Source organism: Euleptes europaea, chromosome 13 (genome assembly GCF_029931775.1).
Source record: "Euleptes europaea isolate rEulEur1 chromosome 13, rEulEur1.hap1, whole genome shotgun sequence".
In the NCBI taxonomy this organism is placed as follows: Eukaryota; Metazoa; Chordata; class Lepidosauria; order Squamata; family Sphaerodactylidae; genus Euleptes; species Euleptes europaea.
Window position 1 is genome coordinate 46,041,657 of NC_079324.1, and position 20,586 is coordinate 46,062,242.

The window sequence follows — 20,586 nt, forward strand, 5'->3', positions numbered from 1 at the left end:
CATCACACAACAGTCAATTGATTAATGCACTGACTGTTGTGTTCGGAAGCGTTTGAATTCAGAGAGAATGCCGGTCGATGTTAGTGACTATGGCCATTTATGCATGGGAAGTTTTGCCTTGGATTATTCCCTCTCTAGATGCACATTTCCCCCACCTGAGTTCTCAGAACTCAAAAATAAGCCCCCCATGCACAGTTTTGGAAATTCGGGTGGGGAAAATGTACATCCGGAGAGGGGCAAATCCAAGGCAAAATCTCCCAGGAATAAATCTTATTTCCCCAACTGGAGCCAAAATGCAAAGTACTGGGAAATCATAGAATGCCTTACAACTTCCTTTTTATCCTTCCAGGTGTTGCCATAAGACCAGGTGACAAACCAACCATAAGACCAAAGTTTAGGTGCCATAAGAGCATGTGCAGGAGGCTTGTGATCTCTTTCTCGTGTATGACTCAGGTCTTCTTGGGCCCACCGGCCCTACTTTCTTTGCCGTCTCCCTCTGGCAGAGAGAAAGCAGCATCCATGCAGCCTGATCGGGTAAGTTTGGAAACATGGCTGATGTCCCTGGGTGCTTCCCCACGATTCGGAAGGATGGCATCGGATTTCGGATTCATGGTGGCAAGAGCATCAAAGTGACCTACAGAGGCTTACTAAATCTCTGTTGCAGAATTCCTGTGTTGAAGGAACCGTTTATATGGCGCCATCAGGGGACCTTGGGCCAGTCACTTTCTCTGAGCCTAATTTCATAGTGGGGGGAAATGGAAGAGAGAGAAACTGCATGTGCCACCCTGAGCTCCTTGGAGGAAGGCCGGAATAAAATGTGATAACAGTACTATCAACATAGTGTCTTAGAAAATAACATGTGCAAAAAGGCCCCTGCCCCAAGAAACTTACAATCTGCATTTGGGCAGCGGGAGGGCGCGCGATGACCTGGGAGGTGGGGGAGAAGGGAATGTTCTGGCGCCAGCCAGGGTGCGGAGGGGGTTAATAGGGGGGGTGCAGCACCTGTAGGCCGGGCTGTGGAGCTACCGGCCTCAGCGAATCAGAGCAGGCGGCCAAAAACAGGTGTTGGCTGGCGTCAGAGGCCCTGGGCGGGGCCGGGCTGCCGTTTGCAGCCGGCGGCGGCGGCTGGGGCGAGCTCCCCGCGGCTGCACGATGCCTTGCAAGCGCCCCGGCGGAGATGGGGCTCGGGGAGCGGCGCCGCAAAGCCGGGCCGGCGGCACCAGCAGCCACCACGACCCCGACCGCTGCAGCTTCACCGTCTTGGTCCGAGCGGCGTCCCGATCGCCTTGAGGGAGCCCAGCAGCAGCAGCAGCAGCCGCCGCAGCCGCAGCGGGGCGGCTAGGCAGCGCAGGCGGCGCCCCCCGCGCTCGAACCCAGGGCTGCGCGCTCCTGGGCCGCGGAGGAAGGGGGGACGCGCGGCTCCCCGCTGCGGGCTCCGGGCTCCCCGCTCCGGCGGCTTGTCGCCTGGAGCGGCCCGGGGCCCGGCCATGTCCGCCTTCTGCCTGTCCGTTTCAGCACCGCCCGAGCTGGACAGCGCCTGCCGCATGGAGCTGCCCGGGGCGGCGGCGGCCGGAGCGCAGGACAGCCACTGCGCCGCGGCCCCGGCGCCTGCCCGCCCGGCCTCGGTGGACCTGGAGCTGGCGCTGGAGGAGGAGCTGGCCCTGCTGGCCGCCGCCGGGGAGCCGCCGGCCGAGCCGGAGCCGCAGGGCCCGCCCGTGGCCGTGCCCGAGCCGGAGCTGCTCTCCCTGATGAGGCAGAAGGAGAAGGACTTGGTGCTGGCCGCCCGGCTGGGGAAAGCGCTGCTGGAGCGCAACCAGGACATGGGCCGCCAGTACGAGAGGATGCACAAGGAGCTGACCGACAAGCTGGAGGTGAGGCGCCCGGGGAGGGGGGAGCCCCAAGCGGCTGGGGCCGGTGCTGGAAAGAAGAGGGGCGTGTATGGCTCAGGTCTGCTTGGGCCCACCGGCCCTACCTGCTAATGCCGGAGGTGCAAGTAGGGGTTTATGCGGGGCCTACGCCATTCTGGAAAACACCGTCTTTGGGAAGGTGTCAGCGTGACGGAGCAGGCCTCTGAGCATGTGCAGGAGGCTTGTGATCTCTTTCACGTGTAGGACCCACCGGCCCTACCTTCTAATGCCAGAGGTGCAAGTAGGGGTTTATGCGGGGCCTACACTATTCTGGAAAATACCGTCTTTGGGAAGGTGTCAGCGTGACGGAGCAGGCCTCTGAGCATGTGCAGGAGGCTTGTGATCTCTTTCACGTGTATGACTCAGGTCTGCTTGGGCCCACCGGCCCTACCTTCTAATGCCAGAGGTGCAAGTAGGGGTTTATGAGGGGCCTACACCATTCTGGAAAATACCGTGTTTGGGAAGGTGTGAGCGTGACAGAGCAGGCCTCTGAGCATGTGCAGGAGGCTTGTGATCTCTTTCACGTGTATGACTCAGGTCTGCTTGGGCCCACCGGCCCTACCTTCTAATGCCAGAGGTGCAAGTAGGGGTTTATGCGGGGCCTACACCATTCTGGAAAATACCGTCTTTGGGAAGGTGTGAGACTGACAGAGCAGGCCTCTTGAGCATGTGCAGGAGGCTTGTGATCTCTTTCATGCCCTCCCTTTCCTTCTACCTCCTCAGTCTGAGATTGCCAGACCTTTTATTTGGCTTAGCAGTAGGGATACAGATCTATAGTGTCAGAAGTTTGTGACTTCCAGGTCGAGCTGAGCTCTGGTTTTTCCCATTTTAGATATTGAGGGGAGGGCACAACACAAGTGTGCATGCTCTGAATTGCTGCACGCTGGACCTATAACCTTATTCGTTGGTGTGACCTTTGGAATAGGAAACACACTGTGGTACTCATGGCCTGGTGAATCTCACAGAACTGTGGAGAAAGGTGAAAAGCAGGCAAGGGAGGAGCTGGCCTTCAGGGTAGTTTAGATCTGCTGCAGGTAAATGCGGCTTACCATGGCTAAAACTGTGGGGCCGAAAGGATATGCTTCTCGATCCCAAGGGAGAAGTGCAGGTGAAGGCCTACGTTTCCAAGTATCCCCTACCTATTTGCAGCTGCTGTTCTCACCATTATGCTTGTTCTAGGTACTACGTGGAACACAGGAGTTGTATACAAACCCTCCTGGTGAGGTTTATATTCAACAGAAAATGGGCGAGACTGGGACGGGGGAGTTATCCAGGTCTGCCAGTGTGTGAATAGTGCAGGTCTGGTATGGAAGAGTTGGCTAATAGATAGGAGCAGATATATTGGGCTACGCTTGGTTCAGTATCTGGTGCATAGGTGGCTTTATCAGGGCCTTATCCTCAGAGCTAAGAAAAGACTAGAGTGATGCACAGTCCTGAGCTTCTGGCTCCCAACAGAAACCTTCCCTTTGTGGGTCGGAAATGCAGTGGGGATAGGGAGAACTGATCGGCCTCCATATCTCTGTGGTACACTGCCTTGTTTTTTTTCTGGCACTTAGTTACTTGGGAAATGACCACATTCAAATTGTCATCAGTCTACAGTGCTGGACTCCATTGGTGTGTGACCTCCTCATCTTACCCAGTTAGAAGCAGGTAATGTACTTGGCTCCCCTGGCCCATGCATACTTGTTCTAAATGGAAGGATGACTTTAAAAGATAATGATAGTTTCACAGTCCCCCAAGAGTCAGTGGCTGCTGGGACTTGAACTCTGTGACTTGAAGTCACTTTCCACCACAACCTAAGGCCTTGCCTTGTTCCATAGTTTATTTTGAAGCCTCCATTTCTAGAGAGAGAAGCCCAAGCTATCAGTAGGGGATGCATAAAGCACTGTTCCTGGTTCCTCCTATAACAACTCTGTAGACATCCTGATTGGACAAAAAGCCATTGTGCAAACCTACACATCTTCCAGTTAGTTCATTGTGAATGGCTGTGCAGCACTGGAGTCTTGTTTATGTTCTCCATGTTGGGGAACAATGGGGTAAGCTCTTCAACCCAGCATTCCCATCTTGAGGACTTAAAAACAACCACACAGTTTCTTCATGTAGAATCTTAAACTTGCTGAGATTCTCTATGAACCGGGTCCCTCTTTTTATCCTACCATTTAGTCAACAACACTTGTCTGGGCAAAGTTTATTATGTTCCATTTGGGGATGCTGGGAAAAGTGACCTACAGATGCTTACTAAATCTCTGTTGCAGAATTCCTGTGTTGAAGGAACCGTTTATATGGTGCCATCAGGGGACCTTGGGCCAGTCACTTTCTCTGAGCCTAATTTCATAGTGGGGGAAAATGGAAGAGAGAGAAACTGCATGTGCCACCCTGAGCTCCTTGGAGGAAGGTCGGAATAAAATGTGATAACAGTACTATCAACATAGTGTCTTAGAAAATAACATGTCAAAAAGGCCCCTGCCCCAAGAAACTTACAATCTGCATTTGGGCAGTGGGATGGGAAATGTGTCAGCTAAGGATGGAAGCTGAATCCAAGCCGTTGCAGTTAGATGTTTTGGTTGAAGTGGCTGGGATGAGAACAAACAGGGTTGCACTTACCTGTAACTGTTGTTCGTTGTGGTCTTCTGTGCAGGCACACATTGGCCTGCGCAGTCCCATGTGGGACTGCACAGAAGCCATGAAAACAAACTATGGTATTAGGGAAATAGTTCCCAGAAAAGGCAGACATTGAGGAAGGTGATCCTGGAGTTCCGTGACGGAAATTAATAAATGATTTAGCCTTAAAAAAACAACAGTGAGATTTCCAATATGGGTTTAAGACAATGCACTGAGGATGGGGGAACTGAATCTTCCTCACCCTGTGATTGCTCCCAAATTCTCACACCCATAGGAGTGGTCATAAACACATATGAAGCTGCCTTGTACTGAATCAGACCCTTGGTCAATCAAAGTCAGTATTGTCTACACAGACCAGTAGCGGCTCTCCAGGGTCTCAGGCAGAGATCTTTCACATCAACTACTTGCCTAGTCCCTTTAACTGGAGATGCTGGGGATTGAACCTGGGGCCTTCTGCATGCCAAGCAGATGCTCTACCACTGAGCAACAGTCCTGTCTTTTCCCTCCTATTGTGCCTGTCTGTCTTAAAGAATGGGGGAGGGGGATGGCATGAGGGGCACCAAAGAATTACCCTCCCCAGCTCTGCAACCTTGATCCATATCATGATCCCCCATGGCTGCTGCTTTGGTCCAAATAATAGGCCTGGAATTCACATTGTGGAACTCTAGCATCAGATGGTGTTTGTCCCCTTATAATGTCTAGTTTGAGAGAAGCATCCTTTACTATGATGTTTAAGTGTGTTTACTTGCCAGTAGTCAAATGGGATGTTTGAAAGTATACATTTGGCAGTAAATATCAGAGCCATTTTTTCAGATAACCCATAAAGTAGGATGTAAAAACAATATCCTGTAGTACTTTACAAAGAGGAATTCTTGTTCTTATGGCCTGTTTTTCTATTGAGCTTCATGTGACTGAACCTTCACAAGAACTTGCAAAATCTGTTGTAGAGGTGAAAGTAGGATGAGGGTACATACTGCAACCATGACCTCTTTCAAACTGCCTTAAACTCTTGGAGGAAAATGAACTACTGTTTCTTGCCTATATTTCCCACAAACAAAATTCAGAATGTCCTTTATTCTTGAAAATTCCATCTGTCTGCCCTAGTGTGATGTCGTATGATCCCCTCCCTTTCCATAGAAAATGACCTTAATTCTTTCCGAACTGGAAATGACCGTACTAAATCCCCTAGACAAGCTTTCCCCAACCTCCAGTCTGAGTGGTGTAGGGATTGGGATAAAACCTCTGTGTTCAAGAGTGATTGAGCATTCTATAAATTGCTTCCCCGCTGACCTGCTCACTATAAATTCAGCATAGACCTTTTCATAGTGGCAACGGAGGGCATCTTCTGTGTTAATTTAACTGTAGTTAAAGTTTTCATAACCTGAGTGAGAGTTCAGAAAACTGTAGGCTGTGATGATCTGTGGCTCTTTGTGACGATATGCAGGTGATAATATGTGGTCATTGCCTTCCCTGAAACGTTTCCCTTCACAGTCCTTTAAAAAATGATATTGTAGCATAGTGCCTAAGAGACCAAGCCTGAAGCAAGGGGAAGTTCTCATCACTGCTCTTAATCTCCTAGTTGGCTTTAAGCAAACCAATATCTTTCAACCATGACCCATCTGCAATATGGAGATAACAAAGCTGTCATATTTTACAGGTTGCAGATTATTGAAAAAATTCATGTGAACAGCTTGGAACACTCAGACTAGGGTTGCTGTGCAGAAGAAGGCAATGACTAAGAATCTCTTTCCTTGAAAACCCCATGGTCCTGGGGTCCCATTTGTCAGTTGGGACTTGATGGCACATAATTATTACTATTATGGAAGGGGGTCTACAGGACAGGCCTGTTTTCAGGTGAGGACAGGCCTGGTGAGGCATTGCCTTTCACTTTCAGCATGTGCTTTCTCCATGTCACCATGTTGCATCCTTGCTTGAACTATTAGGTAGCTTTTGGGTGGGTGAGAGGCGCTTTAGCAACTGCTGGATGCATCTTCAGAAGTTTCAAGGAACCCACTGGAAGGGTTAGTCGCATCATGATTTAGCTTTCTGAAGCTAAAATATGGGGTAAAGAAAGGTACTGTTGAATGTTTTGTAGTATTAATGCCCTGCTTGAGGGTTTCTTCTGAGATAATTTTACTGATCATTTTTCCTTTACAAAATGCAGCCATTGAGGCTCAATATAAAGGGGAAGACTGGACTTTGCATGGGAGTTTTGTAACCTTTTCCCCATAGGTCATTTTTCCATTTATGAAAATTGACATTCCCCAGGCTACTTTGATCCATATTGAGTGTAGTTGATTGTCCCCCCTGACTTGCCATACTAGGAAGTGCTGGAATTCAGCCTCTTTACAAGAGCAGTTTCATTTGGCAGTTTGATTTGGTTCATGCTGCAGTCAGTTCAGCTCAAAGTTTCTGTCTGATATATAACTTTGCAATTACAATAAAATTATCTGTTGATTTTATACCCTCTGTGTGGGCTATAGTTGCCAGCTCTGGGTTGGGAGATACCTGGAGATTTTGGAAGTGGAGGGTGGAGTTGGGGAGGGAAAGGACCTTAGCAGGGTATAATGCCATAGAACCCACCCTCCAAAGCAGCCCTTTTCTCCAGGGGAACTGGTCTTGGTTGTCTGGAAATCAATTGTAATAACGGGAGATATCCAGATACTACCTGGAAACTGGCAATCCTAGTGTGGCCTGCTCATCATGATCCTTGTCATTGGGGACAACTAACAGGTACATTGAGTTTTTCCCAGTAAAGGGTAAAAGCAGCTGGGGGGCGGGGGAGTGAATCTCAGTGAGAATACAGCCCAAGGGAAAGGGTTGGAAAGTTGGGATTGTTGGATCTCACGGTTTGACGTGGTTCCAGGAGTTAGTCCTGGTCTGTTCCACCAGTCTTTCAATCACAGTCCCAGATGTTGCATTCTGTTTCTTTTTAAACAGTTGGCAAAATTATCACAGGATTACTGATAATGTGTAGCTCTACCTTGAGTCTCAGAGGGCAGCGCCTGTCAGCTCAGGGGAAATACCTGGTGGGAAGAGTACGGCTGTACCTGATGTTTCAGGGGTGGGCTGAAGAGCTAAAAGCTTTCAAAGCAAAAAGCGGCCACTTCCCTTGATTCTGGGCTCCTTCCTGTAGATCGTATTCTTGCTATAGGTAAATGTTGTAGTGGAACTATTGCAGACCCTGAGAAGAAAGCTAACTCCTGAACCGTTAGGTAAAGCCCTAAGACCCAGCCTAGGAAAAATATTCAATCTCTCCATTATGTCAACATGCCATGCATACTTGAAAAGGAATATGGGTGAAATGTAAATTAAGAGCAGTGTTGAAATGGATGGACTAATTTCTGTGCTTTAGTGATGAGCTCATATCTAATTATAAGAGCATCCGTGAGATCTCTCTCTAAAGTTTCTCCTGGAAAAACATTCTAAGGAGCCCTGCAAAACTAGGATACGTATTGATTTTTTTAAAAAGTAATTGCAAATAATGGGGCTAGGACAGGCAGCAATTCAGAGCAAATGCTATTTTGCAGTTAGTAACAAATTTCTCATTGTTATTGGTATTTTCCCCGGTCTTGGGAGATTAAATGTAGAGTGTCTGATACCAGGGATAGTTTTACTTTGAAAATCTGTGCCAGACACTTACACAGGACAGTTATTTTGAGTGGGGGTGCATACAATTTCTAGCTGGGATGTCATTTAAAGAAGGCAGGTGGTCTATTGTTGCCCCTGCCCTCCTGTGTTTAAGATTACACATGATTATTCCTTAGAAGCACTTATATTCCTGGACAAAGTCCTAGTTCAGCCCACGGAATTAACTATTGTTATTCCACCTGAAGCTGCTGAAGTGACTGCAGGTGGCTTTTTGAGTTCTATTATATTTCAGAGAAGCCAGGAATGCTGTTTAACAGCCAGTGTTCCATTTGAGGCTGTTAATAGAGTAATAATGTGAATTAATGGTCAGGTGATTTACAAAACAGAAAAAAGCATTGAGAGCTTTTAGTTGATCATGACAGACTTATACATGTCTGAAGTAAACCAAATGAAATGGGCCTCTCAACTAGTTATCATCAATATATCTAATTCTCAACCCAGTCAAATCTGAGGAAACTTAAAGCCAGAGAGCGGAGCTGTGAATTACAAGACAGATCTTTCTGCAAACCTGAAAAATGCCCCAGATTTGCAGAAAAATCTGAAATCTAAAATAAATAAAAACATAAAAGGGGGTTAAAAATATCCAGAATGATAAAAGGAGAACCTGTAGCTTTAAGAAATGAATGTCCTCAATGTTTATGCTAGGCAACCATAACAGTTTTGCCATCATTCCGGGCTTGTTTTCTGTGAGTAAAAGGGAGAGGGAGTGAGAACGGCCCTTTCCAGGGATGTTTTGGCCTCTGAGGGAGGGCTAAGCAACCACTAGGCAACTTGCTGCCATGCAACTTCCATGGCTCACACAGGCCTGGCTGCTCGCTACTCTTCAACAGTAGCCACCGCACAAAAGCCAGTGTTGTGTAATGGTTAGTTTCATATTAGGATCTGGGAGACGCACCTTAGAATCCCCACTCTGTAGAGTTGCCACGTCTGGGTTGGGAAATACCTGGAGATTTTCCAGGTGGAGCCTGAGGAGGGCAGGGTTTGGGGAGGGGAGGGACTTCAGTGGGGTGTAATGCTGTAGACTCCACCTTCTAAACCAGCCATTTTCTCCAGGTGAACTGATCTCTATCGGCTAGAGATCAATTGTAATCCCAGGAGATCTCCAGCTAGTACCTGGAGGTTAAGCAACAAAACATAGGGCACCTCCGTGCCTGTACCAATAGGTTTGGAAATTAGCACAGCATTATAGTACATAAATGCACATAAACAGGTAGTAAATAACAAGTGTATAATAAGTGCTAAAAGACAAGACAAGTGCAGAACACAAAAACTAAGTAACTAATTATGTACAAATTCTCAGGTAAATCTGAAACAGTCCTTGTCATGCATCTGAGAGTAACAGTCCTCTTCTGGATTTCAAGATAGAATTCCACAGGATATCCAATATCGGTATAAATCGAAAGAAATGGGGGACGGCCGTTTCACATAGGTTTCTTCAGCCCCAAAATACGTCCTACATTTAAACACATTATTTAAAATAGTACTATTTTAAATAATAGTACTATTTTAAATAATGTGTTTAAATGTAGGACGTATTTTGGGGCTGAAGAAACCTATGTGAAACGGCCGTCCCCCATTTCTTTCGATTTATACCGATATTGGATATCCTGTGGAATTGACTATCTTGAAATCCAGAAGAGGACTGTTACTCTCAGATACATGACAAGGACTGTTTCAGATTTACCTGAGAATTTGTACATAATTAGTTGCTTAGTTTTTGTGTTCTGCACTTGTCTTGTCTTTCAGCACTTATTATACACTTGTTATTTACTACCTGTTTATGTGCATTTATGTACTATAATCCCGTGCTAAGTACCTGGAGGTTGGCAACCATACCACTCTGCCATGGAAGCTCACCTTGGGCCAGTCATACACTCTCAGCCTGACCTACCTTTCAGGATGGTTGTGAGGATGAAATCGAGGAGAGGAGAATGATGTAAGCTACTTTGGGTCCCCAATGTGAAGAAAGGCAGCTATCAGTGAAATAAATAAATAATAAGTATAACTGAAGATGGGGGCAGATAAAAGGTAGGTTGCTTGGTGGGAGGAAAGGAAAGAAGGAAGCGAAGAAAGGTGAAGCTATGGGGCTGTCAGGAGGAGGGAAAGAGTAAATAGTGTGAGGAAGGGGATAGAAGGGAAACTGAAGTGCCTCCTGCATCTCCTTGGCCTGCCCTGGTGGCAAGCAGTGCTGAAGAGTTTTCCCAAGGAGAGGCTGCCAGGGAGAGGGAAGGAAGGAAAGCTGAAGACAGGGGGGCAGATAAAGGTAGATTGGCAGGTGGTTGGGAAGGCAAGAAGGAAACAGGAAAGGGGGACAGGCAATGGAGGCTTCCAAGAAAGGGAAAGAGAAATAGTGGGGGAGAGGAAAAAGAGATACCCCCACAAGTTTTTGTGGGTCCCCTGCTGGTGCATGCTAAAAGCACAAATCCCTTTGCTTAAAAATGACAACTGTTCTATCTGGGTATATAATATTGTAATGGTTGGTATAAGGTATAAAAAGTATACCCAACAAATATTGTGTAAAATATTTGTGCAGATTATATGCAAAGTAGGGCTTGATATCCTGCTATCTTCCCCCCTCTACTTACTGAAATAGGAAATAGCATTCCAGCTTCCGGATATGAATTCACTGTCCTAGATTAGTTAAGTGTGCATGGAGTAATTTATGCTCTTTAATTATGCTCTTTGCCAGCTTCTTATGCTTCCTAAACATTCAATTTCAGAATTTTTAAAATAGAACTGGAATATGTCCATTTACTTCTGTTTCATCCTCCTTAAAATCAGTGAAATAAAATAAGGATTTCTATCTCACTGTCAGTTTCAAAGAATCAGGATATGGGAAGACCCCTGGACCGTGATTAAAATTTGAAAGCCACTTTCTGCACAGGCAGTAGACTTGCGCTGTACTAAATTATTTACAAAATTACTTAGAAAAATTACTTAGAAAAATTGTTAGGGACTGTGGTCTATACTAGTGTTGAAACCAGGATCCTACTATGGAATTCTGCATAATTTAATGTTTCATTGTTAATACTTATGCTTTGCTTCAGTTCTGTTTTTAAACTTCTGATTGGTTCTACAACCCTAATCCTATTGCACTGTTTGGTGAATGTTCCATCCGTCGATTGTATTGACTCATTTTGTGTAACCTGCCTCGAGTCCAACTGAGAAAGGTGGACTATAACTAACATAAATAAAGAAATTTCTTTAGTTAAGGAGGAGGAGGAGGAGGAGAGAGAGAACATTCTATATTTCCTTTGATAGCTAACATAAGAGTTTACAAAAAAAATAAATCTTGGCATTTGAGTATGCGTGAAATAAATTGGAAGTTGCTTTCCAGGTTTTAATAGGAGCAGAGCCCAAGTATAATTCTTCTGGTCCTAGAACAAATGTATAAAGTGTTACACCCCAGAAAAGCCCAGCCAATTTCATGTATACAATTTTATCAGCCATTAAAGAAAAAAAATGTATATTATTCCTGAAATGACATAAATAGACTGTGTCATGATAATAGGCTTGCAGCTGAAGCTGGGCAACCCTGAACTCTGAGCCTTGGCTTAAATGTATCCATCCCCCACCTTGGACCCCGCTGGAGGAGGGAACATAGGATGAAAATATCCTACAAGCTATCATATATTATAGCCAGGCTGCCCTGAAGTGCCAGAGACAGAAAAAATAACATCTGCAGGAGGGCACATTTGTTAATTCCTATATCTCAGTCCCTATGTAGTACCTTAATTTTTAATCAGGGGCATGTGAGGCCATTTTGACACCTCTTTCCAAAAACAAGCTACTGACAAACTAATTCCTGCAGTAAAAGCTCTTCTCCCTCCTCACAGGGAAGGACTAGATGCCAACAGATCTGGTTAAAAATGCCCTGTCCCTTTAATAAAGACTTTATGTGCAGAAATGGACAGCAAAGGTTTTTATGGCACAGGGATAAATTACACTGCCTGGTAAATAACATATCCTCAAGCCTCTATTCAAAGGACAGGACATTTTTTCTACAGGCAGTTGCAATTCTAAGGAGGGGAATTTTAGCAACTGTTGGGATGTCTCCACCTGTGACTAAGCTCTGAGGTAAAAAAAAAAAAAAAGGCTGGTGAAGAAAGCCCCTCTCTGCATCTTTTTGGGGCACCATTTTAGAGAGAGAATGTTTTCCAAACAAGGGAAGAAGGGGACAACTGAGGTAAAAATTAGGGTGATGGTCCTCTCTCCAATTTCCTTCCCCGCTCAGAACATGTGTATGTAAGCGAAAGCTTGGCAGAAGTTTGTTTTCTTTAACTTGTCATTCCCGGAGGGGTTACTAGAGCATAATTTGTGCCAAGGTTCAGCCATCGGTTGTCCGTGCCATGGCTCAAACCTCAAACACAGTGAAAACGGATGAAAATATCTCTGATGAGGACCAAGTCCATTTGCCTCAGCACGGAGTAGCAAATCCTAACATACCAGGATTTAGGGGGGAAAGGCTGGCAAATCAGAGTATGATGAGTCCAGATTGATTTTAACTTTTTTTTGTTTAAGAAATAAAAAACTAAGTGTACGCAGGGCATCTGCCCTGAGGAGCTTACAAGTCTATATTTTGACACTGGAGAAGGCAAAGAAGGAATGAAAAGTGTGTGGGGGGAGAGAAAAAGGCGTACGAGGTGAGGGTGAGCAATATCAGTTGCGTGGCTAAGCCAGAGGCGTCATGAAAAAAGGGGTTTTTGAGGAAGGGTCTGAAGGAAAAGAAAGAGGCACCATGTGGTGTTCAGAGAAGAAGCTGCAGGTATTGAAGGTGGATAGGGACAGTTGGTGGAGCAGTTGATGATTGCCCGAGACTTTCAGGTAGCTGAGCATGACAAAGAACCGCAGGAGCTTTCTCGTTTGTAATAAACCAGGCCTATCTATTTGCTTTTTCTACCTTCCCTCCCATGTCATTCTCATCCCGGCTCTTCTTCAACCAGAACAGATCAGAAGCCAACTGTGAAGAAATTTAAAAAAAAAGTGTATATTTGTATATATATAATTGTAAACAGAAAAAAAAATGTATTGGAATGAATGTAAGGCCTTTATGCATTGGAAAGCTGAACAGTCATGCACATTCAGGGTTTGTAAAGCTAACTAGAGAAAATGGAGGGAAAATAGAACTGTTGTGTTGGTCCCTTAGCCTGGTAATCAGATAGCAAGGAGAACGAAGCAATCTTTATGGCCCCTTTAACAATCTTCGATAGGAGCCAATTAAAAGTTAGGTGTTTCGGTCTCCCTTCAACCTATAAGGAGAACTAGTTCAGTCAGCCAGTAAGACAGAGGAAGAGTTGTGAAGGACTATATTACAGGGACAGAGCTGAAATCTAGACACCTGCAGTAGATAATTCCCTCAGGAGGTAGAAAGTGCCTGAGAGTAGGGCTGTCAAAAAAAAAAAAATTCGGTACAGTTCGGATTCGGCCGAATTTGGCCCTTGTGGGTTCGGTACGTGCCGAAGTCTGAACTCCCCCACTTCGGATCCGTTCAATTCGGCGGGAATTCAAAGTTCGGGAAAAAAATTCGGCCGAATAAAGCCATTAAAAACACAACCGCGCCTTTCCGCGGCTCTGGGGGGGGCATTTTTGGGCTTAGAGGTCCCAAACTTTCAGCAGAGCTTCAAAGGACGTATATTGAAAGACTCCCCAAGTTTTGTAAAGATTGGGTCAGGGGGGGCTGAGATATGGGCCCTGAAAGGGGTCCCCCCCACCCTTAATGTGGATCTCTCTGCAGAGCTTGCCGCCCACGCACAAAGCTCCCGGCCCGACAAACAGCTGATGAGAGCAAGGGCGGGGCAGGTGCTAAGAACTTTGCAAAGCAACACAACTGCAGAGCAACCCCTTTGCAAATATGCAAAGGGCGGGGCAGGTGTGAAGAATTTTGCAAAACAATACAACTGCAAAGCAACACAAGCACGCAATGCAAAACCTTTGCAACAGTGCATAGCAACACCTGACACCTGGGAGTTTGCATACCATGGAAAGGGACAGAGGCAGCTAGCTATGCATAATGAGCAGGAGGGGGTGGAATGTCTCCTTTTGCATTGGACTTGGGACCAGGCAGATGCATTCTTTAAGTCACCATTTGAAAACCAGTTTTGAGCAAGCATCAAAATAACCTAACTGATCTTATGAATGAGGAAAAACCTGAAGAATAAAAATGAAGCCCCCCCTCAAACCAGGGAGAGAGAGACTGGAGGGGGAACACACACCCCAGGCAGAACCGGCAAAAGCCCCCTTTGGCTTCCCCCCCCCACCCACAGAAACTGCTCCCTCCCCACACACACACACAGACTCTGCTTTCCCCCCCCACACACACACAGAAAAGAAAAAATATAGATTAAAGCCCCCAAAGGGGTCTTACTGTGGCTGTCTTCTGTTCCAGCAGGAGGGGCTGGGAGGCTGGGTAATCCAATATGATTCCATTTGTATCCAATATAAGATCCATATGTATGCATCTCTCGAGGGTGATCCATTCATCCCAATAGGGGAAAGGGGAAAGCCCATATCTCGGGGGGCCCTGACCCAATGTTTACAAAACTTGGGTGGTCTCTTAAAAAGCCTTGACTGAAGCTCCGCCGAAAGTCTGGGATCGGCACACCCAAAAATGCGCCCCCTGCAGCCATGGAAAGAGAAAAGGGGGGGAGCCAATATTTCAGCCCCCACTGAACCCATCTTTACAAAACTTGGGTGGTCTCTTAAGAGGGATTCTCTGAAGCTATGACAAAAGTTTGGGGGCTGAACCCCCAAAAAAGCGCCCCCTGCAGCCACGAAAATGGAAAAGGGGGGAGAGGAAAAAGGGGTGGAGCCCATATCTCGGGGGGGCCTGACCCAATGTTTACAAAACTTGGGGGGTATCTTAAGAAGCCTAGTCTGATGCTCCGCTGAAAGTTTGGGGTCGGCACACCCAAAAATGCGCCCTCTGCAGCCATGGAAAGAAAAAAGGGGGGGAGCCCATATCTCGGGACCCCCTGACCCAATGTTTACAAAACTTGGGTGGTCTCTTAAAAAAAACTGTCTGAATATCCCCTGAAAGTTTGGGGTCGGTACCCCAAAAAATGCGCCCCCTGCAGCCACGGAAAGGAGCGAATGTGCACAAGCACCCCCTCACACACACATGAGGATTTCCCTCTCTCTCTCTCTTTCCCCGGCCGGCCGCACATCAGCTGATTCCTCCAGCACTCAATCCTGACTGATTGGCCAGAAGAAGACCCAGCTTGGCCACCGATTGGCCGGGGGAGGAGAATGCTGCTTACTGACGGTTATGCTGCTTACTGACGGCCGAATTGGCCGAATTTATTCGCCGAACTCCCGAACTCGCTGAATTCGGCCCCCCCGGTTGCCCGCCAGTTTTGAGTTCGGATCCGTCCGAACTAAAAACCGCCGAATCAAGGGAAATTCGGCTGATTTTCAGTTCGGGCCGAACCGAATTGACAGCCCTACCTGAGAGGCGAGAGAGCTGTAGACCAGGAGGGCTGAGTATCTTTGGAGAGAGCTCGGCTTCAGCAGCCTGACAATAACCAATTGCAAGGCAAAGTCCATGGAGGAAGCTGCTCCATCGAAGTCCTGGGGAGTGGAGATCCCCCCCACATGAAAAGCTAGCACAAAAGGCCTCAGAAGCCTGTAAGCCTGAATTAATATAGAATAAGAATAAAGACCATTCTCCTGCACCCAGTTCTGCGTTTTTCTATTAACAAGTTGGTGTTAAACATTAAAGAATACAGATGTTTGGATCTGAAGAGAAACGAGTTGTTCTTTTACTTGGGAAGCAAGCGCCTAAGGCCTAACTATGTTAACCAACCCCGAGTATCCTGACAGCAACTAATGGCTTATCTTCAACACATCCAGAACAATTATATTTGTGATTATATGTAGGTAGGCAGATCACATTTAATGGCCCGCCATATCTAAAATACCCTGCTTATAGAAAGCGGGCACATCAGGAAAAAGGCTAGGCTGTAGACATTCTCTTTGACATGGTTGTTTTTTCTGCGTCTTGATGTCAGGTTGATAGTGGACTGTGATGCAATGTCTGCAGTGCTTTTGGAAGTAATATAGTTGTAAGGGGGCTGTGCCACATAATTCCTTTAAATGTATAGCTTGGCTCCAAATTAAGGAACCGAGTGGAGTCTTACATCAAAGGGAAATGGAAGCTTTAAAGCCCCACTTGCATGACATGATGAAAATTTCAAAACTGGATGAAGTTCTGGCTTTAAAAGCCTTTCAGCAGAACGAGGTGTTAGAAATGTATACCAGGATGGAAATAGATTGATGCAAAAAAAAAAAAAAAAATGACTGGTTGAGGTCACCGATGATGCTTTCTGTTGATTGATTTTTTTTGATTGTTTCACTGTTTATCTACCGGACGGAACCTGATTCTTACTGGAACAGTCTATCAATCAATATGTCTAATTCTCAACATGGCCAAATCTGTAGATACTTAAATTGGGGCCGTGAACAGGCAAGACGGATCTTTCTACAAACCTCAGAAAAGCTCCAGGTTTGCAGAAAAATACGAACAAAACACCAAAATAATCAAAGCAGCACTTGTTGCATTAAGAAACTAATGCTGTCTTAGTGGTGTTGTAGAGGTTGCCAGGCAACCACAACGGTATTTCCAGCCTTCAAGCTTGGTTTCTGTCAGTAGAAAGCAGGGTGAGGGTTCAGGCCCATTTCCATGGCTGTTTTGGCATTTTGAGAGAGAACTCTTTGGGGCCAGGCCTGGTTGCAACCGCTGGGTGACTTGATACCACACTACTTGCATGACTCATCCAGGACTGACTGCTTGCTACTGTTCAACAGCAGTCACCTAACAAAAGCCAGCATGGTAAAGTGGTTAGAGTTTCAGGCTGGGATCCACTGTGCCATGGAAGTTTGCTGAGTGACCTTGTGCCAGCCTAATTTACGTCACAGTTGTAGATGTGAGGATAAAATGGAGGCCAGGAGAATGATGTAAGTTGCTTTGGGTCCCCATTGTGGAGAAAGGTAGGGTATAAATGAAATAAATAAATACAATATAGCTGAAGACAGAAGATGGGTGGCAGACAAAAGGTAGGGTGGTTGGTAAGTGAGAAGAAGAAAAGGAAGTAGGGAAATGTGAGAATATGAGGGTTGCCAGGAGGAAGGAAACAGTGTGGGAAAGGGAATACAGTGGAAACTGAGGTTCCCTTGCAAGTTCTTATGCATTCCCCACCATGCTACTGGGTCTGGTCGAGCTGCCAATGCTGCACAACTTAGCCATAACTTTCCTTGGTAGAGGCTGCCCAAAGGAGGGAAGGCAGGAAAGCTGAAGACAACGGGGTGGGGGGGATGAAGGTATGTTGGCTGGTGCAAGGGGGAAAAGAAAAGGAAGTAGGTAAAGGGGAGAGGCTATTGGGATTTTCAGGAAAGGGAAAGAAGAAATAGTGGGGGAGGGGGAAATGAGATGCCTCCCCCCACCCCGTAAGTTCTTGTGGATCCCTCCCTTGTCTGTTTTATACTTGTGCATGTGTTTTAAAATATGCTTGCTGGCCCAAAGGGAAAGAGGACAATGGCATTCAACTCTTCGTTTTCACTTTATTTTCTTTGTGTCATGCAGCACCTCGAACAAGAGAAACATGAACTAAGGCGAAGGTTTGAGAACAAAGAGGGGGAATGGGAAGGAAGGGTATCAGAGCTGGAGAGCGATGTGAAACAGCTCCAGGATGAACTGGAGAAACAACAGGTCCATCTACGGGAAGCAGATAGAGAGAAGACTCGGGCGGTCCAGGAACTATCTGAACAGAACCAAAGACTCTTGGATCAGCTCAGCAGGGTGAGTCTAATGGTGGCTGGGGAAGAAAGCAAAGCTTAAAGATCTTGCGGCTTTCTTTGCAATCCTTGAATATGATGCTGCTTTTTATGCTTCAGTCCAACATACAACAAGAACTAAGGGCGAAAACGCATGGTTGCTTTAGCCTCCTTTATTCCCTGTTTCAGCCAGGATTCAGCCAGGATCGAACGCATGCGTTTCGCCGAACGTGCATTTGATCCTGGCTGAAACAGGGAATAAAGGAGGCAAAAGCGACCCTTCATTTTCGCCCTAACAGTGCCATAGAAAGCAGTTATGCCAAATGCCCCATACTTATTTTATTTATTTGGGGAATTCTTATGCCACGTCTTCTGGGCTTACAAATTAACAAACTGCAGAACACACATTAAAAGTTATAAATTAAACCCCAGCATTTTAAAAACCCCAGCCGGAGTTTTACACAAACAAATAACTGAGCAGCTTAAAATTAATTTAACAATTTTTCAGGCTAAAAGTGCACTAATAACATGATTTTAAAAGATCAACTCCTTAGTAAAAAGCCTATGTAAACAAAAACGCTTGGGCCTGGCATTTAAAAGAAAGCAATGTAGGCACCAGGCAAGCCTCAAGGGGTAAGGCATTCCACAGACAAGATGCCTCTGCCAGAAAAAAACCCTGTCTCTAGTTGCCACTTCTGGGGGGATGGGGGATGGAGGTAGGATTGCCAGGTCCCTCTTTGCCACCAGCGGGAGGTTTTTGGGGCGAAGCCTGAGGAAAGCGGGGTTTGGGGAGGGGAGGGACTTCAATGCCATAATGTCCAATGGCCAAAGCGGCCATTTTCTCCAGGTGAACTGATCTCTATCGGCTGGAGAGCAGTTATAATGGCAGATTTCCAGCTAGTACCTGGAGGTTGGCAACCCTACATGGAGGGGTGGAGAACAGGGCTTGTGAGGCAGATCTTAACTGGTGAGCTGGAGGTTATGGGATAGGGTTGCCAACAGCGAAGAGGGACCTGGCAACCCTATTATGGGAGGAGGAGAGTTTTTCAAGTGCCTTGGTCCTAAGATGTTTAGGACTCTATAGACACTGAGCAAATGGGCCCAGCTTTGCTGTAAGCTAGCTAGCCATGAAGCAGCTTCCTGCAGCTTGACTCCAAGGGGCTGGCCCATTGAGGGTGTGTGTGCATGTGGACCTAGAGCCCAGGTTTCCTTCTGGTCTGCAGCTTGGGTTAAAAAGGAACAGGCTAAGGGTGGTATGCCCTCCCACTCTATGGTTTCTGAGTTTATTTTCAGTGTGCTACTTACCACCGTGGCCCAGAGTGGTAAGCTGCAGTACTGCAGTCCAAGCTCTGCTCACAACCTGAGTTCGATCCCAACGGAAGTTGGTTTCAGGTAGCCAGCTCAAGGTTGACTCAGCCTTCCATCTTTCCGAGCTTGCTGGGGGTAAAGGGAAGATGACTTGGGAAGTCACTGGCAAACTACCCCGTAAAGAAGTCTGCCTAGTAAACGTCGGGATGTGACGTCACCCCTTGGTCAGGAATGACCTGGTGCTTGCACAGGGGACTACCTTTACCTTTACTCACCCTTTGCTATGCCTCTGTGGGGGTTGCTGGTTAACATGGCTGGAAGGGAATTTTACCCAGGGCTTTGATTGCTCTGAGGCCCTGGGTTTTTTGCCTTTCCCAGAGCAAAGAAAAGTGTGTGTGTATTCCTGATTGTACTGTAAAGAACAAAACTATCACACCTGGCTGCATTGAGGCATTGGCTGGGGAACACAGAGCAGGTTGTGCACGGTGGGCTTCCTGCATGACCAAAAAGGGAGTCCCCTTAAGAGGCCCTGGGGAGCAGGCTGCAGGACAGCCAACCTCAGGGCTGATGCATTAGCCTCACCCCTAGGAGGATGCTGATGGCTAGGAATAGCGGTTTCTACCTCTTCCAGCTCTGACACCAGCCCTCTGCCCTAAGTTACCCCAACAGGCGAGTTGGGGAAAGTGCTGACGGCAGTTGGGCTGTCAGTTGTTCCCATTGTCCCCAGCCTATGCTGCGCCAAGCCTTGAGGAACCTATAATCAATGTTGTGGCCTGCTTCTGCTTCCTCACAGCACAGTGTGTCTGTGTCATCCTTCTCTTCCCAGCATGGGCTGGTGCGTATTCCAGGCTTTAACTTGAAAAATTCTGTTTTCCCTGTAGTTTGTGGTGTTTGCTAAAGCAGGGGTCCTCAAACTACGGCCCGCGGGCCGGATCCGGCCCCGAGAGGGCTTTTGTTCGGCCTGGGGACTGAGAAAGCCAGTCCCCCCTTGCCCCCCTCCACAGAGCTTTTCTGGGCTTCCTGGCAGCGTGCGCCCAGCCGGAAGCCTCCCTCCCACCCCAGTCGCCCCCTTCCCTACTCCCTCTCCAGCCCAAAACCCCCTTTCCTGGGCGCACAAGGCGTCTTGCCTCCGTGGCCCCCTTCGCCCTCTAACTCCCACCCTCCCTGGCCCCAACCCCCCTTTCCTGGGCGCACGAGGCGTCTTGCCGCCTCGCGTACCGCCCAGTGGCCCCCCTCACTCTCTCCCTCCCAGGCCCAAAACCCCTTTCCTGGGCCCGGTCGCCCCCTTCTCTTCCGCAGCACGCCCCACCGGGAGACTTCTCCCATTGCC

At 47.1% G+C, this 20,586-nt stretch overlaps 1 protein-coding gene across 3 annotated transcripts in view; it reads left to right on the forward strand.

Annotated features, from left to right (window-relative positions):
* The first annotated feature begins 1,487 nt into the window (after positions 1-1,487).
* Positions 1,488-20,586, forward strand: part of BICDL1 (BICD family like cargo adaptor 1) — a 75,975-nt gene continuing 56,876 nt past the window's right edge. For all 3 annotated transcript variants that reach the window (XR_008933742.1, XM_056859562.1, XM_056859564.1), the window contains exons 1-2: positions 1,488-1,871; positions 17,758-17,973. Coding sequence is in view for 2 of the 3 variants with exons in the window: in XM_056859562.1 (XP_056715540.1) it covers positions 1,488-1,871; positions 17,758-17,973 (600 nt within the window). In the remaining variant the exon portion in view is untranslated. The remainder of the gene's footprint in view (positions 1,872-17,757; positions 17,974-20,586) is intronic.